At 44.4% G+C, this 26,463-nt stretch overlaps 3 protein-coding genes across 4 annotated transcripts; all 3 read right to left on the reverse strand.

Moving 5' to 3' along the window:
* Positions 1-3,270: 3,270 nt before the first annotated feature.
* LOC121536310 (acetylserotonin O-methyltransferase) lies at positions 3,271-9,396 on the reverse strand. 2 transcript variants are annotated; one of them, XM_041843581.2, is made up of 8 exons: positions 8,948-9,396; positions 8,690-8,864; positions 8,454-8,583; positions 8,276-8,344; positions 6,331-6,449; positions 5,467-5,607; positions 5,195-5,317; positions 3,271-3,653 (listed from the first exon to the last, which is right to left on the reverse strand). In XM_041843581.2, the coding sequence occupies exons 1-8, from the start codon at positions 9,071-9,073 to the stop codon at positions 3,442-3,444; spliced, it is 1,095 nt and encodes a 364-aa protein (XP_041699515.1). In that variant the 5' UTR covers positions 9,074-9,396; the 3' UTR covers positions 3,271-3,441. The 2 variants fall into 2 exon arrangements, with proteins under 2 accessions (XP_041699515.1, XP_041699516.1); XM_041843582.2 differs by lacking the exon at positions 8,276-8,344.
* Positions 9,118-20,019, reverse strand: LOC121536144 (A-kinase anchor protein 17A). Its single transcript, XM_041843429.1, has 10 exons — positions 19,890-20,019; positions 19,225-19,333; positions 18,982-19,091; positions 18,260-18,389; positions 17,883-18,086; positions 17,530-17,754; positions 16,336-16,484; positions 12,117-12,357; positions 11,016-12,012; positions 9,118-9,155 (listed from the first exon to the last, which is right to left on the reverse strand). The coding sequence occupies exons 2-10, from the start codon at positions 19,312-19,314 to the stop codon at positions 9,118-9,120; spliced, it is 2,184 nt and encodes a 727-aa protein (XP_041699363.1). The 5' UTR covers positions 19,315-19,333; positions 19,890-20,019.
* Positions 20,020-21,872: 1,853 nt separating this feature from the next.
* LOC121536309 (ankyrin repeat domain-containing protein SOWAHC-like) lies at positions 21,873-25,227 on the reverse strand. Its single transcript, XM_041843580.2, has 3 exons — positions 24,231-25,227; positions 23,682-24,068; positions 21,873-23,569 (listed from the first exon to the last, which is right to left on the reverse strand). The coding sequence occupies exons 1-3, from the start codon at positions 25,026-25,028 to the stop codon at positions 23,036-23,038; spliced, it is 1,719 nt and encodes a 572-aa protein (XP_041699514.2). The 5' UTR covers positions 25,029-25,227; the 3' UTR covers positions 21,873-23,035.
* Between the last annotated feature and the right edge of the window lie 1,236 nt (positions 25,228-26,463).

The following is a 26,463-nucleotide window of genomic DNA, read 5'->3' on the forward strand; positions in this document are numbered from 1 at the left end:
AAATTCATCCTTGAGATGTTTCTACAACATGATTGGAGTCCACCTGTGGTAAATTCAATTGATTGGACATGATTTGGAAAGGCACACACCTGTCTATATAAAGTCCCACAGTTGACAGTGCATGTCAGAGAAAAAACATTACATTACATTATTACATTACAGTCATTTAGCAGACGCTCTTATCCAGAGCGACTTACAATTAGTGAGTGCATACATTATTTTATTTTTTTATACTGGCCCCCCGTGGGAATCGAACCCACAACCCTGGCGTTGCAAACGCCATGCTCTACCAACTGAGCTAAAAACCAAACCATGAGGTTGAAGGAACTGTCCGTAGAGCTCCGAGACAGGATTGTGTCGAGGTACAGATCTGGGTAAGGGTACCAAAACATTTCTGCAGCATTGAAGGTCCCCAAGAACACAGTGGCCTCCATCATTCTTAAATGGAAGAAGTTACAGCACTCCACCAATCAGGCCTTTATGATAAAGTGGCCAGACAGAAGCCACTCCTCAGTAAAAAGGTACATGACAGCCCGCTTGGAGTTTGCCAAAAGTTACCTAAAGGACTCTCAGTCCATGAGAAACAAGATTCTCTGGTCTGATGAAACCAAGATTGAACTCTTTGGCCTGAATACCAAGCGTCACGTCTGGAAGAAACCTGGCACCATCCCTACGGTGAAGCATGGTGGTGGCAGCATCATGCTGTGGGGATGTTTTTCAGCGGCAGGGACTGGGAGACTAGTCAGGATCGAGGGAAAGATGAACGGAGCAAAGTACAGAGAGATCCTTGATGAAAACCTGCTCCAGAGCTCTCAGGACCTCAGACTGGGGTGAAGGTTCACCTTCCAACAGGACAATGACCCTAAGCACACTGCCAAGACATTGCAGAAGTGGCTTCGAGACAAGTCTCTGAATGTCCTTGAGTGGCCCAGCCAGAGACTCTAGGCTGTAATCGCTGCCAAAGGTGCTTCAACAAAGTACTGAGTAAAGGCTCTGAATACTTATGTAAATGTAATATCAGTTTTCTATTTTTAATACATTTGCAAAAATTTCCCAAATTTTACATAAGTATTCAAATTCAAATTGTCATTATGGGGTATTGTGTGCAGATTAATGAGGGAAAAATGCAATTTAATCAATTTTAGAATAAGGCTGTAACATAACAAAATGTGGAAAGAGTCAAATGCACTGTATAGTACATGTATGAAATCTGACAAATGTAAGCACCCCCCTAATTATTAATATTACCTGCAAGCTACAAGACTGCTAAAATAACTGAACAAAAATATAAACACAACATGTAAACACAGAATGCACTGTATGTCTGTGTGTGTGCAGGAAAAAAGCAGTTGCAACGAAAAATCCTCTGAAATGTGCCTCATCTCCTCCTCCTATCTACCCTTTCCTCCTCTCATGTTCCCCATTCATCTACTCTCTCTCCTCAAATCTCAACTCTCTCTGCTTTCACCTACAAGGAGCAGTATCACATAAGTAAGTAACCTTGCATGAGCCAGAACGGCTCATAGGGTAGGAGCCTATCTCCTGTTTCTGTAGCGTGAGGCAGGTTGATGTATAAGTATGCCCCCTGGACAGGATGCTAGTCTATCATAGGGCCTTACCCCCAATCTATCTCCTTAATGCTGTGTGCCAAGTAGAGATGCATCAGGTCCCATTCTTACAGTCTTTGGTATGACTCAGCCAGGGATTGAACTCACAACCTTCCAATTTCAGGGAGGACACTCCAACCACAAGGCCACTATCACCTAAATACTTTTAATCAAACAAGGCCTTGTTTGACCAGGGCCGACCATACAGATCTATGAGGGACTTGTTCAATCTTGAATGAATATGCCTACAGCAAAATCTGGTTTTCATGGCAATATATACAGTAGCAAAAATCTTGCTATAGCCTCTACAGAAAAGTTAATTTTTGCCAAGAATAACCAAGACTCTGAAAAGTCATAGTCAATCGATCAATAATATAATAATACTTTTAGCAGAACTTTTTATTTTTAATTCACAATCTTTAGAAGCAATGAGAATAGAAAGGTTCAGAACTTTTGTAAAACATCACAGTACGGTTGAAATATATATGGCAAATAGAAATCCTATATGAATGGTGTTAAGAGATAGATGGGAGGTATTGAATGGAGTTGAAGGATGGGACTAATAACAAATAACAACAAATAATAACAAGATAACTAATAATGTAAGCATACTGTGTCCATAATAAATATATAGGTTGTATGTTGGGAGCTTTTGGGAAAGAGCACAGTTAGAAAGATATGGCATATAGAAGCAAACCGGATGGACATCATAAAAATGATTGGAGAGGTTGAGAGTAGAAGAAGTTCAGGAGCAAAAACAAAAAAAACTAATAAAACAGAATTATTGTAAAATTGACTGTGTCCATAAGGTGTAGATAGTAAGTATAGGCTGGAAGTAGAGGCCTGGGCATTGTTGTTCACTAATTTACTCCAAGTAGGGAAAGGATGGTGGGGTTGAAAAGTAATAAAGGGGAGTATATATATATAAAAAACATGGGGGATTGGAAGTGATGCAGACAATTACATTGATGGAAGTTACAATCTATCTGCAATATTAAGCTGATCTAACCCCCCCCCCCCAAAAAAATATAATAATAAAATAAAATAAAGAATAACCAAGACTCACATAAACACGCACACACATGGTCAGTGGCTGTGAGTGTATCCCCAGTATGCCCTGGAGCTGTTGTCTTACAGGAGCGTTATGCAAAGGCCTCTGGATAAAGAACAGTGACATCATCACAGAGTGTTTGTGTGGTGTGAAGTGAACCAGCCTGAGGACAGATTAGTCTAGTGAAGAGGAGGAGGGGAAGAGAAGAGAAGAGAAGAGGAGGATGAACGTCCTTGAATGTCTGAAACCCCCTCCCCTCCCCTCCTTTACTTCCATCCTCCCTCCCTTTACCTCCCCATAGAACCAATCAGAGAACCAATCAGAAACAGAGAAGCTGTAGAACATTGACTTCCATCACAGTTTTAATGGGTAAATATTATATCATATCAGGAGAACAAAGGTTTTATCACACAAATAAAGATTACAAAGACGATAGGTTTACTACCCAGGCGACAGAGATAGACAGGTCTACAGAGATGGACAGGTCTACAGAGATAATAACAGTCTTCTACTTAATTTGACCCTGCTTAATAAAAATCCTCCAGCAACAGGAAATGTGAATTATTATGTGGATTATAATTAATCTACATTTTGTAGGGGTTGATTAATTTTTTGTTAATCAAGTCTGACATTTTATAGTGGAAATTACAAACTTTAGAAGCCTTTTCAAACCTTGAATACACTACAAAATGTATTTTGAAAATTCTCTGCTACAACAGAGTGATCAAATTAAGATAGCAAATCTGTATATCAGAAACATCAACAGTAGATATAGAGACTTCTCTACTTGCGTCCCAGGACAGTATCATAGATCTTGCCTGTCCTCTCCACCTGTATGTTTTGAAACCCTGAGGCTGTCAGCAGGGCAGTGTACTCTGCTGCCGTCCGCTCTTTCCCCTCCGTCTGCACCAGCATGTTCAGAGAGTACAGCTGGGCTGTCAGAGGCCCTGACCCGTCTTCACACAGCAACGCCTCTACCACCAACACACCTCCTCCTACACACACACACACACACACATACACACAGCAAATGAATAATGAGTGCGTTCTTTGGCTCTGGGCTAGGATGGCCTGGCTGTGATGTTAGTCAATGTGTTCTTCCTCAGTTGTCCTACCCAGACTGCTGCTTACTCTGTTAGTTTCTATCAGAAGGTTGAGCTGAAGGTTAAAACAATATCCTCATTTGCAGCTCTGCGGAATGTGTGTGTGTGTTATGTTCTTGCCAGTGTGTGTGAGTGTGTTTGTGTTATGTAAAAAGCCTCTGGCTACAGCGGAGCTCTCCAAGACCAGAGCGTGTGTGTGTGGCTGCTTGTGGGCTTGTCTGACAGGATGCTGTTGTTGACACAGTCACCCGAGGCGAGGGGGGTGCGGAAGAGTAAGGAGAGGGGTGGTATTTGTGACAGTGCAGCTATGGGACATACACACACAAACAGACAACGACACACACACACACACACACACACACACACACCAGCTCTCACAGTCTCACGTCAGAATTAGACGTTAATTCATGTTTCTCAAACGTCAATTTTCGAAGTTGTTCCAAACGTCAAATTTCTAAGTGTTTAAGGTTAAGTTCAGGCATTAACCCATTACAGTCTAAGCCCTGTCTAAGCCAGGGGGGTTCTACTAAGCTATATGGAATTGTTTTAAGAAGGTCATACCAAGGATCATTTAGCTATTTGATTTTGAATTTTAAGACCCGTTGAAGTATATAAAAAAAAAAAAGGAAGGAAGTTTGTTCTGAAGTGTGTGTCCTATATCTGAGAGATCTAAGAAAGATCAGGAAACATTAATATTATTTCTTTACTTGTGTTTAACCCCTTATTTTGGGCAGTAAACAGTCTCAATATACAGTACTTCCATTCATTTTTTCAACTGGTACCGAACGCAACAGACAGAAGTTGGCAGATTGGCTGTACCGACTTCAGACGAGCCCCAAGACAATCGTTCGTACGCTACAGACGATTTTGTGAGAAGACGATTTTCGAGATGTCTCATGGTCTGACAAACACTGCTCTAGCTCTGTCACCTTTCACCACAGGCGATGCGGTGGATTGAGACACATCCAATGCAAAAAAACAGATATCTTTACCTTAAACTGACAGATTTTTAGGACTATTATTTTATTACGCTATTTCGATTTCCGCGGGGGTTTGGACATCGACTCTAGGGGGTTAACTCCGAATTTGTAAGGTTTGGCATTAACTCCGAATGGTTGAGGTTAGGCATTAACTCCGAATGGTTAAGATAAGGGTTAAGGTTTGGGATAGGCTTAAAACTAAAATATCTTTCTATCGCTGGATTGGAAGTTGCAACCTTTGGAATCAGAGTGCTCACTGCTGCCCCTAGTGGGCAGTTTCCACGTCATCTCAGGAAGTCCTCAGACATGGATGGGCGTTGAAAACACACACACAGACACACACACACACACACACACACACACACACAGAGACACAGCCAAGATGCATCTGATCTTTCTCACCAGAGAAAATTACTAAAGGAGAGGGGGATGTGTGTGTGTGTGTGTGTGTACCTGGTCTGCAAGCCCTGTAGACTTTGGTCAGTAGTTCTATGCTGCGCTCGTCCGTCCAGTCATGAAGGATTCTCGCCAGAATATAGAGGTCAGCATCTGGCAGTGCATCTTTAAAAAAGTCTCCTACACACACACACACACACACACAAATACAAATACACAATGCTGTCAGTCAAAGACAACGATAACTTAGGAGAGAACATGTTCCTGCTCCTCCCATCGCTCTTTTTGAGGTCATTGATTGGCTGTCTCTCGGTGTAGGCGTTGTCTACCTTCATGGAAGCTGACCCTCTGGTTGTCGTCGGTAACAAAGTGTTCTCTGGATGTCTTCACCACCTTAGGGAGGTCAAAGATCGTCACAGTGCATTCTGGGTACGTCAACACACACTGCTTGGCTAGCGCTCCACTACAACCTAGAGAAAGAGAGAGGGAGAGAGAGATGCAGTGATGAGTAATATAGTATTTATAATCACAGGAATAAACAGCTTGACTTCCAGAGAGGGTAAACCAGGTGATCATGTTGTAATGGTAACCTATAAACTGATTACTGACTGACGGACATTAGACCTGGGGGCAGGACTAATTGGCAGATCAATAATCCTTAACTGACCAATGAGGTGCTGAGCCCCAGGAGAGCCCGCCCAGCCCTGGTGTGTGTTTGTGATGTGATGTGTCATCTCTATGTGGGTTTACACCCAGACAGTGTCTACAGAGAGACTTATAGAAACCTGGCCTGTCTGGGAGACTGTTTAGCCCTGAGGTTGGGTGTACTTGATCAGTACTTTGTTTAGTGGAATCTGCATTCTGAACACACTCACTCTCATATCACAGACACACACGCACAAACAGTTCAATAGTACAGGACAGGGGAGAGAAGGAATCAAAGAAGCGAAAATAACAAAATAGAATGAAAGGGAAACAAAACGCACAGAACTTTTTCTTTCCCTCTCCCTCTTTCGTTTTCAACAACGTGTGTGCCAGAGCTCAACTCCTCTCAGCCTCAGCTTGTGGCTGCACAGCTACCCCCTGTGGTCTTTGGAGTTATTACACACAGCACTACTCTACACAGTGACCTTCTCTCCTTATGTCAAGATGGCCCCTTTAGCAGGCACACACACACAGACACAACTCCTTACCCCCGAGGTCGTAGATGGTTGTGAAAGGTGAGAGGTTGAAGGCCGTCACGACGTCTCGACCACAGATGTTCCAGATGGAGTTCATCAGCTGCATAAACTTTACCATCTCCTCCTCAGACCTACACATGTACACGACACACACAGACCAACACACAAACCTCTTTTCACACATACAGTATCAGACAACTGTGCCTAGCAAATATAAACTGCTCTCTGAATGATTCACAACTCTGATTCCTTCTCCTCCTTTCCCTCCTCTTCCTCATTTTCCTCCTCCCTCATCTCCATATTCTTCCACCTTTTCCTCCTCCCTCATCTCCCTACTCTTCCTCCTTTTCCTCCTCCCTCATCTCCCTACTCTTCCTCCTTTTCCTCATCTCCCTACTCTTCCTCCTTTTCCTCCTCCCTCATCTCCCTACTCTTCCTCCTTTTCCTCATCTCCCTACTCTTCCTCCTTTTCCTCCTCCCTCATCTCCCTACTCTTCCTCCTTTTCCTCCTCCCTCATCTCCCTACTCTTCCTCCTTTTCCTCCTCCCTCATCTCCCTACTCTTCCTCCTTCCCCGCCTCTCGCACAGCCAACAACGACTGACAGATAGAGTCAGATAGAGAGTGAGAGAGACAGAGAGAGAGAGAGTAAGGAAGAGAGTGTTTTGTTCTGAAATAAATGTGATCCTTGAAAAGTTCAGACTAGAAAATCACTGAACCATAAAACGGAACTATTCTCATTAGATTGACTGTGAAGCTCAAGGCCATTCCACAACTTTTCTCACTTCACTGACACTTTTTCTCCAGGCAGGAAAGCAGAGGGAGGGAGAGAATGTGTGGAGGAGAAGGAGAATATGGAGAGAGAGGGGAGAGAGTAAAGATAGAGTAGAGATGAAGAGCCATGTGTGTACGTACACTACCGTTCAAAAGTTTGGGGTCACTTAGAAATGTCCTTGTTTTTGAAAAGAAAATTCATTTTTTTGTCCATTAAAATAACATCAAATTGATCAGAAATACAGTGTAGACAATGTTAATGTTGTAAATGGCTATTGTAGCTGGAAACGGCTGATTTGTAATGGAATATCTACATAGGCATACAGAGACCCATTATCAGCAACCATCAGTCCTGTGTTCCAATGGCACGTTGTGTTTGCAAATCCAAGTTTATCATTTTAAAAGGCTAATTGATCATTCTTTGCAACTCTGCCTAGGTCAGCATCCCGGAGTCGCCTCTTCACTGTTGACGTTGAGAATGGTGTTTTGCGGGTACTATTTAATGAAGCTGCCAGTTGAGGACCTGTGAGGCGTCTGTTTCTCAAACTAGACATAATGTATTTGTCCTCTTGCTCAGTTGTGCACCGGGGCCTCCCACTCCTCTTTCTATTCTGGTTAGAGCCCGTTTGCGCTGTTCTGTAAAGGGATTAGTACACCGCGTTGTACGAGATCTTCAGTTTCTTGGCAATTTCTCGCATGGAACAGCCTTCATTTCTCAGAACAAGAATAGACTAACACGTTTCAGAAGAAAGTTATTTGTTTCTGCCCATTTTGATCCTGTAATCGAACCCACAATTGCTGGTGCTCCAGATACTCAACTAGTCTCAGCCAGTTTTATTGCTTCTTTAATGAGCACAACAGTTTTAAGCTGTGCTAACATAATTGCAAAAGGGTTTTCTAATAATAAATTAGCCTTTTAAAATGATAAACTTGGATTAGAAAACACAACGTGCCATTGGAACACAGGACTGTTGGTTGCTGATAATGGGCATCTGTACGCCTATGTAGATATTCCATAAAAAATCAGCCGTTTCCAGCTACAATAGCCATTTACAACATTAACAATGTCTACACTGTATTTCTGATCAATTTGATGTTATTTTAATAGACAATTTTTTTTTCGTTCGAAAACAAGGACATTTCTAAGTGACCCCAAACTTTTGAACGGTAGTGTATGTGTGTCACCTGTACAGGGCTTCAAACAGATCTTCAGATTTGACACCGAACGCCTTCTCATACTGGTTACTGCCCTCCCTGGGGGGACAAACTTTTTATAATCTTACTGGACAAGTTCAGGTTCATGTTTCAATTCATATCTAAACATGTTCTCCTTGGTGAACACAACTCTGGTGAGAGGACTCACCTCACAGCGTCGGTCAGGTAGTGCCAGCAGAGGTAGATGGTCTTGGAGCTGTAGTGGATGGACTGGGTCAGGGACACTGGACTGGACTGGGTCAGATACACACTGGACTGCTCTGTGTTACTGTATATCACTAGAGACACAGAGAGGGGTATATGAGAGAGTGAAAGAGAGAGAGAGAGAGAGAGAGAGAGAGAGAGTGTTACCCTATCCGTCCAGTGTGTGTGTGTGTGCATTACCCTGTCCGTCCAGTGTGTGTGTATTGAGTAGGTCCAGCCCGGTGCAGGCTGCCAGTAGCCTCTCAGTCCCGTCCAGGCTGGCCCTAATGCCCTGCGCTACCTCCTCTAGAGACAGGGGGCGCTGTGACGAGGCCAGCAGGTCAAACACACCCAGCTCACAGGCTGTGAACAGGGTCTAGGGGAGAGAGGGCAGGCTCAAACACACACATCAAACAGTGGCTGAGAATGGGACTTGAACCCTATGTCTGTGTGTTTTACCTTGGAGACCAGGAAGCCTTCCATATAGTCCAGAATCTTCCGGGGGTAGGCAGCAGCAGAAGTAGTAGTAACAGTAGTAGTACCAGTCGGCTCCATTAGAAAACTCTTCCTTGGTCCCTCAGCCATAGCCTCTCACTAGACACCACTGCTTGACCAGCCTAGGTTTGTGTCTATCGCTGTATGAGATTGAGTGTTCCTGCGAGGCCTCCTGTTGTCAAAGGAGAGCCGTAGGAGTCCTTTAGGAGTGTGTCCTGAATGAGTTGGTCCCAAGTCAATCCTGGTTCTGCTCCTGCTGCTAGTCCTCGTGTGTGTTGTTGTGAAACAGCTGATAGCTCTTGTAAATGTGTAGCAGTGCAACCGACTGAGGGAGTAATGTTAATGACCACTGCTGCCTCAGTCTCAGGTTTAATCGGATAGCCCATAGGTCGTGTGTGTGTGTGTGTTAGAGTGCAGCCCCAGTCAGAGCAGAATAATCAGATTAGTCAAATTACCCAGATTACAGTCAGCGGCTCAGACCTCAATACACTGGGACCTTGTTTAACACTACACACACGTCATTCTGTTTCCTACTGTCATTACACTGGGGCCTGCTTTAACACTCACCACTACTAAAACTACACACAAAAAAACAAATCTCAGTTTGTAATAGAACCACAGATTAGCTAGAATGATTAAATTATATGTTTAGAAGGAATGCTCTAGTAGGCTAGTAGGTTATCCATCCATTCAGTCAGAATATTAATCCAAAATAAATCACATCTTTTCAGTTGTTTCTTTAATTCAACAAATAAAATGACAGTGTGTTGAGGACATGCAGCCACCCAGCAGAGCAGAGAAACATGAGCATATACAGAAGATTGATGACACCCTGAACCTTTATACAACCTATATACAACGTTACCCACTCACTCTGCTCTGTTCACACACTCATCAATAAGGCAAATTAAACATGTACACAGACAGGCAGGCTCCTGGCTTGATCTAGCAGGGGCACCATTAAAATAATGAACATGGTGAAACTAGGCTTCTGTCTGGGGTGGGTGCTTTAAAACACTGAGTCACCTAAAATTCTCTCTCACCAGAACACTGCACACTCATCTTTAAATCTTACAGAACCACTTTATGTTATAGTGACATCAAGTTAGAACTTAAACTACTGTCTAGTCTGGTGGTCAGACGTGGAACTGGAAAACGTGTGTCTGGTCAAGCTGTTTTTAGTCTGATAGTCTGTTCTCTTTTTCCTGGGGTAAAACACTTGACTTAGACTACAGCTGTCTATCTACTGCACTAGACTATGTGGTGTCTGCCCATAGGACTACAGATCCCTGCATCCTGCTGAAGTGCTCTAATACTGAACTACAGTTCCCAGAAACCCAGTAACACTGTTCTTCTGAAACACAAAACAGGCCATTCACTGTGACCCTAAAAAGTTGAAGTATTTTTTCTGTGGCCTTCTTCTGTGTGTCTTTGCTCACAGGAGACACATACTAACAGCGTGATCAATCTACAGTACATATGGCATCTACACTACATGTGTCAAACAGAACATAATAGCAGTATAGCATTCTGTAACCTTGAAGTCAATAATAAACTGAGACTACAGATGAACGAAGAGCATTGGGGGAGGGAGGGACAAAGAGAGGTGTGTGTGTGTAGACTGTAAGAAGCTGATATGGTCCAAAGACAGTGGGCAGCAGATACCAGCATACATAACTAGATCTCCTGACTGTGCATTACTAGAACTAGGCCCAGGCATAGGGTCCTCTTCTGTCTCCTCTGGCTGTGTTTACAGTTTAGTGTCGTCTGGAATGAGAACGACTACTACTACGCTTCCTGGAGTCCCTGTCTTGATCGCTGCTCCCGTCTCTACTCCTCTCTTTCTCCCTGCTCCTCTCTTTCTCCCTGCTCCTCTCTTTCTCCCTGCTCCTCTCTTTCTCCCTGCTCCTGTCTTTCTCCCTGCTCCTGTCTTTCTCCCTGCTCCTCTCTTTCTCCCTGCTCCTCTCTTTCTCCCTGCTCCTGTCTTTCTCCCTGCTCCTGTCTTTCTCCCTGCTCCTGTCTTTCTCCCTGCTCCTCTCTTTCTCCCTGCTCCTATCTTTCTCCCTGCTCCTCTCTTTCTCCCTGCTCCTGTCTTTCTCCCAGCTCCTCTCTCTACTCCTAGAGCTGCTGCTACTAGATCTGCTGTCTCTATGTCGACTATGTATATGGCTCCTCCTCCCTCTGCTGTGGCTCCTCCCACTAGAGCTTCTGCTCCAATCACGGCTGGTGCTCCTGCTGCTGCGGCCCCGTCCATGGTGACTGCGTCTCCTGTGCATACGACTACCACTCCTCCTCCTGCTATAGCTTCTCCTCTTAGAATTACGCCTTCTCCTCCGTCTGCTATCGCTTCTCCTCCTCCGACTATCACTCCTCTTTCTACTAGAGCTTCTTCTTCTCCTGCTACCACTGCGTCTCCAGCTGTGGCTGTACCTCCTCCTGCCCCGGCTGTGGGACCGACTCCTCTCCCTCACCGCTCTGCTTCTCAACCCATAACCGCTCCTCTCCTCCATGCCTCCTTTCCTGTCCTTTCTGCCCCCTCTCCTCTCCTCCCATTCTCCTCTCCTCTCCTCCCATTCTCCTCGCCTCTCCCCCCTCTCTCCCATCTGTTTCTCGTGGACGTGTGATCGTACGGTAGCTCTGGGTCTCTCCTCTCCCCTTGGTCTAACCCCGTTCACACCCAGGGCCCTGGCCGTCTTCCCCAGGTCGGAGCTGTCTCCCCTGGGCATGGTCAGGGCTGACGGCTGGGTGGTGGTCTGGTTCTCTCCCTCTCCTCCAGCCTTCTTCAGCAGATTACCAACCAGTCTCTCCCTCAGCTCTCTCTCTCTGCGCTGCAGATCCAAGGCACGCCCCTTCTCTAACTCCACACGTCTCAGCTCCGCCTCCTGCTCCCGCCTGCAGGCCTTCAGCTGCTTCTGCCGAGCTAACTCTTCCTTTTGCCTGGCAAACTCCTCCTTCTGCCTGGCTAACTCCTCCTTCTCTCGCTCCTCTCTCTCCGCTCTCTCTTTCTCCTGCTGCTGCTGTTTCAGAGCCTGAGGGAAGGGAGAGAGAAATTATTAAGTGGTTCCTATCAGCATGTTTCCGTATTGAATGTTCAATGGCGCCATGTATCAAGTGTCTGTAGTCGTGTGTGTACCTTGGCCCTGCTCAGTAGTTCAGCGATAAGGCGTATAGACTCCAGGTTCCTCTGAGCTAACAACAGCCTTCTCTCCTCCGCCGCGATCTTCATCTGCAACTTCTTCTGCTCCGCCTCCTGCCTCCTCTTCACCTTCTTTATGTTCCTCTTCTCCTCCTTCTCTCTCAGCTTCTGCTCTCGTTTCCGTATCCTCTCCTCTTTTCTCCGCACCTTTTCCTCCTCCTCCACCTCCTTCTGTTTCCTACAACCACAGCAGAAGCATGGTTCATCATCTAGTCTAATACATAGTTATGCTACTGTCAACCAATACAGGCCCCAGTAGCCTAGTTCCTACCAGTGGAGGCATTTCAGAGGAGGACCAATTTCATACAAATAAAAATAGTGAAACATTTAAAAAGGTATCCTTTTTGGATAAAACTATAAATATAGTCAGAGCACCAAATAATTGATTAAAACACACTGTTTTGCAATGAAGGTCTACAGTAGCCTCAACAGCACTCTGTAGGGTAGCACCATGGTGTAGCCGCAGGACAACTAGTTACTGTCCTCCTCTAGGTGCAATGACTTCAATACAAAACTTAGGAGGCTCGTGGCTCTCACCCCCTTCCATAGACTTACACAGTAATTATACGTCATCCAACCGATCACAGCTCTTGCAGCAGCATGAACTGACATGTTGTCCACCCAATCAAAGGATCAGAAAATGAATCTAGTACTGAAAGCATAAGCTACAGATAGCTAGCACTGCAGTGCAAAAAATGTGGTGAGTAGTTTACTGAAAGAGAGAGAAAGACAATAGTTGAACAGTTTTGAACAAATTCATTTCTTCAAAAATTAAGAAGCAAGAGAGCGAGAGCGAGCTATATTTCATATTTTTTTCACTTACAGTGGGGAAAAAAAGTATTTAGTCAGCCACCAATTGTGCAAGTTCTCCCACTTAAAAAGATGAGAGAGGCCTGTAATTTTCATCATAGGTACACGTCAACTATGACAGACAAAATGAGAAAAAAAAATCCAGAAAATCACATTGTAGGATTTTTAATGAATTGATTTGCAAATTATGGTGGAAAATAAGTATTTGGTCAATAACAAAAGTTTCTCAATACTTTGTTATATACCCTTTGTTGGCAATGACACAGGTCAAACGTTTTCTGTAAGTCTTCACAAGGTTTTCACACACTGTTGCTGGTATTTTGGCCCATTCCTCCATGCAGATCTCCCCTAGAGCAGTGATGTTTTGGGGCTGTCGCTGGGCAACACGGACTTTCAACTCCCTCCAAAGATTTTCTATGGGGTTGAGATCTGGAGACTGGCTAGGCCACTCCAGGACCTTGAAATGCTTCTTACGAAGCCACTCCTTCGTTGCCCGGGCGGTGTGTTTGGGATCATTGTCATGCTGAAAGACCCAGCCACATTTCATCTTCAATGCCCTTGCTGATGGAAGGAGGTTTTCACTCAAAATCTCACGATACATGGCCCCATTCATTCTTTCCTTTACACGGATCAGTCGTCCTGGTCCCTTTGCAGAAAAACAGCCCCAAAGCATGATGTTTTCACCCCCATGCTTCACAGTAGGTATGGTGTTCTTTGGATGCAACTCAGCATTCTTTGTCCTTCAAACACGACGAGTTGAGTTTTTACCAAAAAGTTCTATTTTGGTTTCATCTGACATTCTCCCAATCCTCTTCTGGAACATCCAAATGCACTCTAGCAAACTTCAGACGGGCCTGGACATGTACTGGCTTAAGCAGGGGGACACGTCTGTCACTGCAGTATTTGAGTCCCTGGCGGCGTAGTGTGTTATTGATGGTAGGCTTTGTTACTTTGGTCCCAGCTCTCTGCAGGTCATTCACTAGGTCCCCCCGTGTGGTTCTGGGATTTTTGCTCACCGTTCTTGTGATCATTTTGACCCCACGGGGTGAGATCTTGCGTGGAGCCCCAGATCGAGGGAGATTATCAGTGGTCTTGTATGTCTTCCATTTCCTAATAATTGCTCCCACAGTTGATTTCTTCAAACCAAGCTGCTTACCTATTGCAGATTCAGTCTTCCCAGCCTGGTGCAGGTCTACAATTTTGTTTCTGGTGTCCTTTGACAGCTCTTTGGTCTTGGCCATAGTGTGACTGTTTGAGGTTGTGGACAGGTGTCTTTTATACTGATAACAAGTTCAAACAGGTGCCATTAATACAGGTAACGAGTGGAGGACAGAGGAGCCTCTTAAAGAAGAAGTTACAGGTCTGTGAGAGCCAGAAATCTTGCTTGTTTGTAGGTGACCAAATACTTATTTTCCACCATAATTTGCAAATAAATTCATAAAAAATCCTACAATGTGATTTTCTGGATTTTTTTCCCTCATTTTGTCTGTCATAGTTGATGTGTACCTATGATGAAAATTACAGGCCTCTCTCATCTTTTTAAGTGGGAGAACTTGCACAATTGGTGGCTGACTAAATACTTTTTTCCCCCACTGTAGCTAGCGAATGCAGCTAACTAATTTAGCCTATTCAAACACCCGGCTCAAACAGTGAGGGATGCTATCTTACCTAGCTGGCTATCCAACACTGGAACTCTTCCAAGTCAAGGTAACCTTTTGGTTTTATTAATTTATTGCCACCGGGGCCTGCCGGTGTAACTGCTAAACTGCTTGCTAACTGTACTGCATGATTGTAGCGGGTTTACTAACACGTTAGTTCTAGTAGCTATGTTAACTTGACGTTAGCTAATATGGTGAGAACGATGTAGGCTGTGTGTAGTGGTTAGCGGTTATGATATGAAGGTTTGGCTTGGAAAGTTTTTTTTCGCCTGATCACAGACAGCTGATGTGTTGTGTACAAGTCACTTGGCTCTGTCATATCCTCACATGGCCTCTCCTATCATTGCTACGCAGACGACACACAACTAATCTTCTCCTTTCCCCCTTCTGATAACCAGGTGGCGAATCGCATCTCTGCATGTCTGGCAGACATATCAGTGTGGATGATGGATCACCACCTCAAGCTGAACCTCGGTAAGACGGAGCTGCTCTTCCTCCCGGGGAAGGACTGCCTGTTCCATGATCTCGCCATCACGATTGACAACTCTGTTGTGTCCTCCTCCCAGAGTGCAAAGAGCCTTGGCGTGACCCTGGACAACACCCTGTCGTTCTCCGCTAACATCAAGGCGGTGAAAACATATTGTAAAGTGGTTATCCCACTGGCTATAAGGTGAATGCACCAATTTGTAAGTCGCTCTGGATAAGAGCGTCTGCTAAATGACGTAAACGTAAGTCCATAAGCGAAGGGAAAAGGTGAGAGGAGAGCGTGTAGATGCAAGAAGGAATTATCCAATGATCAAAGGGATCATGCTGTTTGTATGTGGCTGCTATGAAAGTGAACTGTGTTTGCGTGTGATCAGGGGTGTATTCATTCCGCCGATTGTGTTGAAAGACTTTTCTTAAACTGAAGCAAATGGAACGAAACGGGGATAAACATACCTGAATTTGTCCAATAGAAACTCTTGTTTGTAACTGTTGGACCAATGATTACACCCTAGATCAGCAAGATGCAGGCAAGATTGTGCAAGGCGATATTGAATGTGTCAATGTCTGTCACCTTGATTAGTCAAATTTCTATCGACCTGTGCACCTACGCTGTAAACTTTAATTCACAGGCTAGGTTGTACCAACCTCATGATGGGTATAGGGAAAATTTTAGAATCATGTAGTAACCTAAACCTATCGATGTTACATTGAGCTGCGTGAATGGAATATGAATGACAGTAATCCAATATGCTGTACTAGAAATAAGGCAATGCGCGTTAAAAAAAGAATCGTCCTCCCTCATCTTAAACGTCACTGCCGCCACTGGTTCCTACTACTTTCTGTTTGTAGATCTGAAGGACTGGATGGGTGACCGCAATATGGTGGAAGCTCCCCTCTACACACTTGAAGACTAAGTAATTTACGGTTGAGCTGACACAGTGTTTACCATGAAAGTAATCCCTGCAAACGTCGGGCAAATGCCTTTGAAAGCCGCTTTGTCGTCTGTATATTGACCTGTGCTATTGCGAGGTTCGGACTGAATCCCGGCCTAGGACCCATCACCATGACGAAGATCACGGTAGAGACACTTAAGAAACAAGGACTAGGAAAACGGTAGGGCCAGTAATGAAGAAAGGATTAGATAGACAGGGGACACTGTTTTCAGACAAAGCACATTGCTTCTTCTCTTTTTCTCAGCATACCTTTCCTCCTCCTTGCGTTTCTCCTCCTCCTCCTTCTCTCTGCGTTTCTGCTCCTCCCTCTGTCTCTCCAGCTCCTGTATTCTCAGTCGTTCCTGCTGGCGTCTCTTCAGAGCCACGTCACTCAGGTGCTTACTGGTGTCAAAGGTCACCTGACAGACAGACAAAGACAGACAGTTAGCTGAGTGGGTCACCTGATTAGAGTTGGGGTAGGACTGCAGAGTGCACTAGTGACACTCTGGTCACCTGACAAAAAGACAGACAGACATGCTACTCTCCTCCTTCCACCCCCTCTCTCCTCATCCCCTCCCTTCATTCTCTTCATTTGGGTTGAGAGGCTTTGACCCCCATGGATTAGACACTCAGCTCTCTCTCCTCATTTCTACCTACACCCCTCCCTCTTTCTCTCCATCCTCTTCTCCCTCTTCATTAAGGCAGTATGGCTTAGTTCTGGATTAGGGACCAGGTCTCTGGTTTAGCCCAGTGATCCTTGGAATGATAATACAGCCCTGACTTTCATTTCACTAAAAGGCCTTAAACCTGTTGCCCTACACAAGCCTTTCTGTACTGACTCTAACCCTCTCTCTAAACAGCCCTTCTCATTAACTAACACACAACAGGACAATCCCCTCAACCCTAACCCAAATCTAACACAGCCTTACCCTCCTCTCTCTTCTATTGGGGTTTCATCCCTCTTAGTGTGTTTATATACACTGAGTGTACAAAACATTAAGAACACCTGCTCTTTACACGATATAGACTGACCAGGTGAAAGCTATGATCCCTTATTGATGTCACCTGTTAAATCCACTTCAATCAGTGTAGATGAAGGGGAGGAGACAGGTTAAATAATGATTTTTAAGCCTTGAGACAATTGAGACATGGACTCTGTATGTGTGCCATTCAGAGGGTGAATGGGCAATATAAATTATTTAAGTGCCTTTGAACTAGGTATGGTAGTAGGTGCCAGGCACACCGGTTTGTGTCAAGAACTACAAAGCTGCTGGGTTTTTTACGCTCAAAAGTTTGTGTGTATCAAGAATGCTTTCGACACCATGAGTCCATGCCCTGAAGAATTGAGGCTGTTCTGAGGGCAAAAGGGGGGATGCAATGCAATATTAGTAAGGTCTTCTTAATGTTTTGTACACACAGTGTATGTGTGTGCCTGTAGTGTGGATAGTGAGTGTAGTTCAATACCTTGATGTTGCAGGCTACAGCTTTGCCGTCCTCTCCTTTGTACATGAGCTTCATGCCTCTCAGTGTGTCCATGGCCTTGGCAAAGCCATCGTACTCCTGGTACTGGACGTAAGCCTCAAAGTTAAGATGGCCACCGAAGGTGAAGGTGTTGAAGTTCTTATCCAGTGTCTCCTCTCTGTACGGGTCCAGCATTGGGATGTCCACGTGACGCACCGGACCAAAACCCTGGGAGGAGATGTACGGTTAGGGGGTGTGCGTGTTAGGGTTAGTGGGGGTGTGTTAGGGTGATTGATTGACCAATCGATGGTGGATTGAGTGATTGATTGCTAGGTATATGGTGCGTCCCTCCCTACCTGGAAGATGGCCTGCAGGGCGGTCTCGGAGGGCCGGTCGGGGGGTCCGTCAGGCAGGATAAACCAGCGGCAGGGCAGGCCCTCCAGGTGGATGGTGTCTGGCCTCTCCCCTGGAACAGTATCGTTCATGTCCTTGGCGTCACGGAAGAACGAGTCCCAGTCGTAACGTGTTGGGAAGTCCATCTTATTCTCTACCGCACGCACCTGGACACCCCACAGACCAGGGAGAAATTATTCATTATTATCAGTTGATTGGGAGAAAGAGAGTTCTGTTTTGCAAGAACCTGGGGAAGGCAGTCTGTCACAAAAAATACAGATTGTTACACTTTACATTTCCCCCTTACATTTTCAGGCCTACATAACATTAGCTCAGCTACCTTGAGTATGTCAGTGAAGCCGCTGAGTTTGATGCTCTTCCCGTCCAGTTTGGCCAGCAGGATCTTCACAACCCCTCTGTTCTCCACCTCGCCCTCAAAGCGAATGAAGTCCATGGTGCTCTTAGAGATCCTGGGGAGAGACAGAGGTGGGACGTTTACCTCTCCATACAATTCATATATCAGTACCAGAAAATATTGATACCAGGCAACCCATTGGCCGTATTATCAGTATTGTCATGGTTTTACTGTTGGTTATTGTAGAGTTATTAGCTTGGCTATTGCTATAACGACACACATAAAAAATATGTGACCTATGACTATAACAGTATGAATGTGTTTGTATGGATAGGGGCAATTCCATGGTAACAGGGTGATGCTGAGACTAAAATGTTTCACTTTAAAATGTATTTCAAATAAAAACCAATGGTTGCAAAGTTAAACAAACCATACAACTCCATGACCAATTAATAATTTTAACAGTTTCCTTGAAGAACAGTGCAGATGCAAAGTTTGGTAACAGAATGACGGCACAAACTGCACAAACTGTCATTCTGTTACATCTGAACTGTTCTTCAAGTAAATGTGTTTTTGTAACATTTTCATTGGAAATTGTTAAAAGACGTCCTTGTGCATAGAGTTGTATGGTTTGTTTTGCAATCATTGGTTTATGTTTGAGTCTCAGCATCACTTATTGTGGAATTGCCCATAGGGCCCATGCCTACCTGAGGGCAGAAAACTGTTCAGGAGCTACCATGGCCTTCACCCTCTCCATCACCTCCCAGTTAGAGATGCTCTTCCCAGGCAGCTTCAGCTGGGGCAGTGCCACACTCACCTGAAAGAGAAATCATACAATACATAGCACTGTATTACATGCTCACCTGGAAGTCAAATACGTTAAGTTGGAGATGCTCATTTAACTACTTCAGGTCCAAGTGTATGTGACAGTGTGTGTGTGTATCACTCACAGTCATCTTGGCGATGGGTTTCAGGAACAGGTTGTACTCCTGACACAGACACACCGCCTCAGTGGTGTCATGGACGATGGTGGTCATCATGACACCTGACTACAGAGAGCTGAGGGATGAAGAGAGAGGGGAGTGAGAGAGAGGGGGGAGTATGAGTAGGGTGGGGAGTATGAGTGGGGTGGGGGGGGAATAGTGAGATAGTCAATGAGATCAGTGTGGTAAATGTGTAGATGTGCTGTGTCTTTCATATACTAGTAGCCTACTATCACTGGATACCTGGCTGGCCAGCCAAATAACTATAATTCATGCATAAACTGCCAATGAATGGATTTATCTTGCTAGCTACTGTAACGTTAGTTAATATTATTTATTTTTAAACATTAGCCATGATATTGGCATCTTTAATCGAGTCGCTAGAAAGCAGACATCACTGTGACACATTTGATAGCAAACTAGCTAAATCTCCGATATGTAGCTAGCTAAGCACTGAAACTAAAAACCAAAAGATAGCTAGCCGACTAGCTGCTAACGTTACGACTGAGTGGTTTCAGATAGTTAGCATAGCAGCTACAGTAGCTGGCTAACGGTAACCAATGCGGCCCAGCACTTTTATCCTCAAAACAAACACTGAAATAGTTTACAGTTAGTGACGTAAATACACCAACCTGTTTCACCAGCTGCTAAATATATGTACTTTATGTTGTTTGCATGTGTCAAAACTAGAATATGTTCACAAGACGTCAGTTAACTGCAGTGTTCTGCACAACAAATGTAGCTCCAGGCGGAAACTTTCGAGTTGAGTGAACTTTGAACTTACCATAGACATCCGAAGGTCCTTTTTCCTGTAGAATAAAACATTTAGCGCCACCTTGCAACGATTCCTGAAGCGCATTTGCGCATACCTTAATGATTTACTAACGAAATTAAGAAATATTTTGATTGAATATGTAACATATTACATTTCTTCATTAAAAAAAAATACATAATCGTGCACGGATAAATTGCAAATTGTCAACAACAAAAAATGGTATCAAAAGTATCCACTAGAAAGCAGCAACTGTCAACATTTGCCACCGTCATGATTACATTTTGACAAAATATAATATTGGCAAATACACTTTTCCTGTAGTCTTTCTAAGATTTCTGCAAATGGAAACCTACAGCTTGAGTAGGCATGAGAGTAGGGTGAGTAGAGTGAGCACCCCAATAGAGTGAAGTACAGTGCGCAGCCCCCAGCTCTCTGTTTCCTCTCTCATCCCTCTCATTGATTCAGCGGTGCTATAGAGAGCTAGAGCCCCGGGCAGTAATGTTGGCACAGTTTCCCTGAAAAGATGTGGAGGAATTTACATAATAGGCATTATTCCCCTCAGTGTGTATGTAGGTCAGGCAGGCAGCCATGAGGCCCTGGCAGCACTCACCCTGCTCTGCTCTGCTGTGCACCCTGCCCTGTCATCATCACAGATAAACTGAACATCAGTCATTTCTTTACAAGAAGAGAAATTGGTAAACTTCTTTGCGGGGGCAAATCAGTACTAAACTCCCTTCAGTACAGATTAGGGACAGTGCTTGACTTGGACAGGAGCTCACCGGAGCTGAGTACCGGCACCTCAAATGTTCTACTGCTTGAGCTCCTGTTCCTCTTATAGAATATTAGCTCAAAAGTATTGTGGAGCTCTTGCACCTAAATATAAACAGTACCGGCACACAAAATGAGTACCGGAACCTATTTCAGTCCAAGTCAAGCACTGATTAGGGATGCGAGGGCGGAGAAGAGAGAAGAGGGAGGAGAGGAAAGAGAATAGAGACACACATCATGAACATAACAGGTGCCGACTGGGAGTTGACTGTGAACAGTAACAGGTGCATAGCAGTTCCATCCAACAGCCTGTACACCTGCAGAGTAATGAATACTAGATTAACCTCAACTGTCTATAGCCAATCAGAGAGCATCAATAATTCAACCACACCACAGAGGACCTATCACTACGTTTCAGCATTAGTCTCATATAGACATTCAATATCTATAACAATACCTCTGTGTAAAGTAATTGTATAGTTCTGCTTTGACTACAAAAACACACAGATGTCAGATGTATTAAAACAGTTATTGCTTTATTTCCCCAATAAGTTTCAAAGTGAAAAGAAGGGGCACTATGAAAGGAATCTGGGACGAGAGGAGAAACATTCAAGTGTATAATACATATACAGTGGCTCAGAACTGGAGTGGTATCAGAGACAGACAGACAGACAGCGAGACAGACAGACAGACAGACAGACAGACAGACAGCGAGACAGACAGACAGACAGACAGACAGACAGACAGAGAGAGAGAGAGAGAGAATACATAATATGACATTTGAAATGTCTTTATTCTTTTGGAACTTCTGAGTGTAATATTAACTTTTAATATTTATTGTTTATTTCACTTTTGTTTACTATCTACTTCACTTGCTTTGGCAATGTTAACATACGTTTCCCATGCCAATAAAGCCCTTACATTGAATTGAATTGAATTGAATTGAATTGAATTGAGAGAGAGAGAGAGAGAGAGAGAGAGAGAGAGAGAGAGAGAGAGAGAGAGAGAGAGAGAGGAGAGAGAGAGAGAGAGAGAGAGAGAGAGAGAGAGAGAGAGAGAGAGAGAGAGAGAGAGAGAGAGAGAGAGAGAGAGAGAGAGAGAAAACACAGACAGACACAGACAGACAGACAGGCAGTGCACAGCATCTTTGCATTCATCCAACATTAGGAAAAGTGACATCAGGTGCCCAGCAGTCAGACTGCTAGAGTCTAGCAACAGGCTGGTCTGTACAATATGTAGTATTTATCTATAGTATGCAAGGGAAATGACGACATCTAAACTGCAACATATGAGTGAGGAGCTTCAGCCCAACACTATGATGATCATGCTGGAGAATTTGAGGGTGTGTCCAAAAACATTTGAAATATTAACAGTCATTTATTGTGAGCAAATATAGGTAAACATATTAAGGGACATTTGTTCCACAGAATGAAAACATGTATTTATTCTATGGTAAATTCATAAACAAAGTAAAGAAAACCAAGTGATTACTTTTTATTTAATTTTTTACATGGGAACTCTTTTTCCCATCTCAATTCTAGGAGTTCTGACCCTTTCTTTTTCTATTCCTGACCATTTCAGGTCTAAACACAGTCTAGCGAATGTAACTTTACTGCAGGTAAAACATCTACACAACCCATTGGAGAACATCTAAGATCATAAGTAGGTTATAGACTCACCTATTTCATTGTAGTTATACCTTCAAAGTGACAAGTGCAGTTACATCGAGATTCGTGTTGAAGGAGTTCAGTGGTTAGTTTGACTTGTCTTTATAACAATATTAGAAGTTAAATAATTATGTTAAATATATTAAATAATTATGTAGAGGTAATTACTGTAAGCAGCACCTTAAATCCCCACAGGATTCAGATCTAGTGAGTGAACATTTTTCTTACAGCAAAATGATCCCAGATCTATTTCCCTGTAATCTCTCGTGGACAGACTACGTAAACATAAATGGTACGAGCATCTGACCAAATTATGCAATATTTTAGTTCTGGGTTAACTGTGATTAATTTCCCAGTGACTAGTAAACAGTGCCAAATCTAAAGTTTAACGTAGGCCTACAGTTCCCAGACCCAGGTTAAGCCTACTCCTGGACGGAAAAGCATGCTCAAAAGGGAATCTCCATGTTTTTTAGTCCAGGACTAAATGTAATCTGTGTTTGGTGGGAAACTGGGCCCTTAGTACTAGCTCCCATGTCATAATGGTATCAGAATCAGTAGGCTGGCCATATTAGGGCCGCCTTTGAACTGTTACTGTACGTGCGATTCTAACAGTGCAGTGACTTATCCAAACAGATTGGACATTGGTCTGCCTTTGAGGGGGCTGGTTGGGCTGGTCTCCCCCGTATCCCCCTCCTCCACTCCCTCCCCCGTCCCTCTGAAGGAGGTGCTGTGGATGATCTGGGTCTTGTGGCGTCCTCGGTGGAGCCGTGCGTTGATCCGACTCAGAGACGACTTCCTCTGAACAGCCTTGCTCCTTCCTGACCCCCCTCCCCCTCCCTCCCCCCTCTCCCGATCCGTTCAGCAGCCTCAGTTGGTTCAGGTTGGACTGGAGAACTCTGGGTAATCTCCACCGCCCCCCTTGTGCCCCGCTGTCTGTGTTTTCTGTGTCTGATTCTCCTCCTCCTATAGGGCTGGTCCCGCTCCCTGGCTCCAGGGCTGCAGTAGTGGAGACTCCAGGGGGGAGGTACTGGACAGCTCTCCTCCCACTGTAGTCTCTGGCCTCTGAGTCTACAGACCACTGGTCTACCAGCACACGTACAACCTGACAATCACAGCATATACAACTTTATTTAAACCACCTAACAAGCATGCCACAGAAAACAATATCAGTGAACAGGGCAGGGTGGAGGGCAGGGCAGGAGGACAGCACCTACCTGTGTGTGTCCATGCATAGCGGCCAGGTGAAGGGGAGTGTACCCAGCACTAGAGCGTACATTAACATCCACAGGAACATTGTTCTGCTTGGCGTGCTCCAGTAGCTGTGTCAACAGCTCCTCGTTGCCCTGCTTGGCAGCCCAGTGGAGGCAGGAGAAGCCCGTCACAAAGTCCCTCTTGGTCAGCAGGCTGGTGTCCAGGATTAGCAGCGGATATAGACTGTCCCACTGGCCGTCCGAGGCACACAGCATCCATTCGTGCTCCAGGGGGTCCAGGGCCACTGAGACACAGTCCCCGTCTGCAGACGACAGCAGAGAGGTGGAGTCACTGTCGCTCCTGACAGAGTCTCTGAGACGAGAGCCGCGGTTGATCAGAGACCGACGTACCTGGAGACAGGCAAAGACAGAAAGTAACAATTAGTAGGCTACATCTCAGCAATGGCAGCCTAAACAACCTTAGACCAGATACCAGTGTGGAAAATCTTTTAAATACAATAGAATAAAATAAAACGGTGTGTGTGTGAGTCAGTGTATGTGTGTGTAGCCTACCTGTGGGGAGCTGCTCATCATCAGCTCTATGAAGTTCCTGCGGCTGCTCTTGGGGTTGTTCCAGTCTCCGTCCAGTCCCTCCCACCCGCCATCTTCTGACAGAGCGCTGGTCAGCAGAGCCCTCTGGGAGCCCCGGGAGGTCCTCCTACTTCCCCTCACCTGCACCTGGCCAGCCAACACACCTGAGTCTGTCCCCAGTGCTGGAGCTGACTCTCTCCTCCTCCTGTCTCTTAGCCTCACCTCTCCACCTGAGAAGGAATCATCACTAACTTCTCTAAGCTTCACCTCTCTGACTCCACCTGAAGTAACATCACTAACTTTACCTTCCTCTAGGCAGCATGGATGATGAAGATTACCGTTCGATTCCATGTCATTATCAAGCCAAGATAGGACGTCGGGTGCATTTGAGTCTTTTTCAGGTGAATCACATTTATCACTAGAATTTCTGTTCCCATCTCGGCTGACATTGTTGCTCCCACCCCGTTCTCCAGATTCAGATAGTGGGCTGTCCCTACCACACACCCCATTGCCGTTACACTCTCCATCGTTGCCAGGGTCTGTGCGCATCACAGAGCTTGTGCTGTTTTCCTTCAAACACACGAATTTCACTCCATCCTCCAGTTTTATGAAAGCAACGCTGTCAACGTGACGGTTCAACCGTTCATTGAACAGTGTTTTCTTTGACGAATCACTTTTCCACACTGATTCAAAATGATCAAGCAGGTCCATATGTTTGACCACCCCTCCTTTCTCCATTAGGAACTCCAGGACGGCTTGTTCTGTGCAATCGGTCGCCATTTAGAATAGATAGTGGAAATAGCCAACACAATAATAACGATTTAAAATGTTTCTTTCCGACGTTGCATCATTTCATCCATGCATCACTGACAAGTCTCTGAAGTACGCCGATGACAGCATATTCATTATCATCATCATCCTCATCCCTGCCCTCCGATTCTCTCCTCCTAGAGACACACCGTGTGTGACAGATAGGGGTCGCAGTAGCATCAAAACATCATCCCCTCCCCTAGCAACGTAATTAGAGATCAGTGAAACTGGCATACTTGTATGGCCATTTTGGATCCAAAATTCTATTTGAAATTAACAGGGGTTCCATCCCTAACAGAGCCACCATGGTAGCAGTGGCAGGTTTTCATTTGGGTGATACCAATGTGCTTAAAGAAGGGGGATACCAATCATTTCTGTAAGCACAACCTTATCTACATGCAAAGAAAACTGCTGCTGTTCACTAAGAAATAAATACAATAAGTCTACTAGAGTGAAAAATTCCGAAATTTAGTCTAAAATGGCATTTTATTTTTGTGAATTGCATAGTAAAATGTATAAGTCACCCACACTCTAAAAAGTAGGGGTTCAACAAGGGTTCTTCTAAGATCCTCAAAGTTCCTTGAAGAACCTTAGGGTTCTTGGCACCGAAAAATGCCCTCAAAAGGTTCTTCCAAGAACAGTCCTAGCTTGCTATTATGGAAATCAAATTTAACAATACCAATACTGTTTTCAAATCGAAAGCTCAAACAAAACATGTCAAATGAATTCTTCCATGCAAATATACCGTGCGTTATAGGGAAATAATGCACGCTCTAGAATGCCTTTCAAGTCAATCTGAAAGGAGTATTCAACAATGCATGGTATAAGTAAGAATATGTTCAACGCTATAGCTGCATTGGGCGCAGATGACTAAACTGCTCCCTTATTTGTGTGTCTATGTCTACAGGTGGAGGAGGCACACAAAGGTATATACAATTGGTATTGGTTTGCCGCATAATGTTATGCCAATCACATATATCATCTACAGTTAATTGTAATGGTTTCTCTAAAACCTTATAGGACTCTTCAATGAAGATCCCAAAATACTCTACATTATGGACAAAGTATGTGTATGAAAAGCTGAAAACTGTTGTCAAAAGTGAATAATTTGTTTCGCCACAAAAACCAAGGTATGAATACTGTCATGTGTAGGTTTTGTTAATCATCTGTATAATTTTTTTTTTTTTGTATTCACAGACTTCACCCTCCCTACTCCTCTGATGAATATAACAGGAAACCTGTTCGATCACCATGCACTGCAAAATGATTCTGGCTATGGACAGCCTACAGAGGACATTCAACACATTAACATCAACATGCCAGAGGATATACCGATTGGACTTGGGGCTCTGCTGGGAGTGTACCTCATATTTTGATTTGTTAAATTCTGCTTTGCCACTATTCT

Source organism: Coregonus clupeaformis, chromosome 23, assembly GCF_020615455.1.
Source record: "Coregonus clupeaformis isolate EN_2021a chromosome 23, ASM2061545v1, whole genome shotgun sequence".
Taxonomy (NCBI): Eukaryota; Metazoa; Chordata; class Actinopteri; order Salmoniformes; family Salmonidae; genus Coregonus; species Coregonus clupeaformis.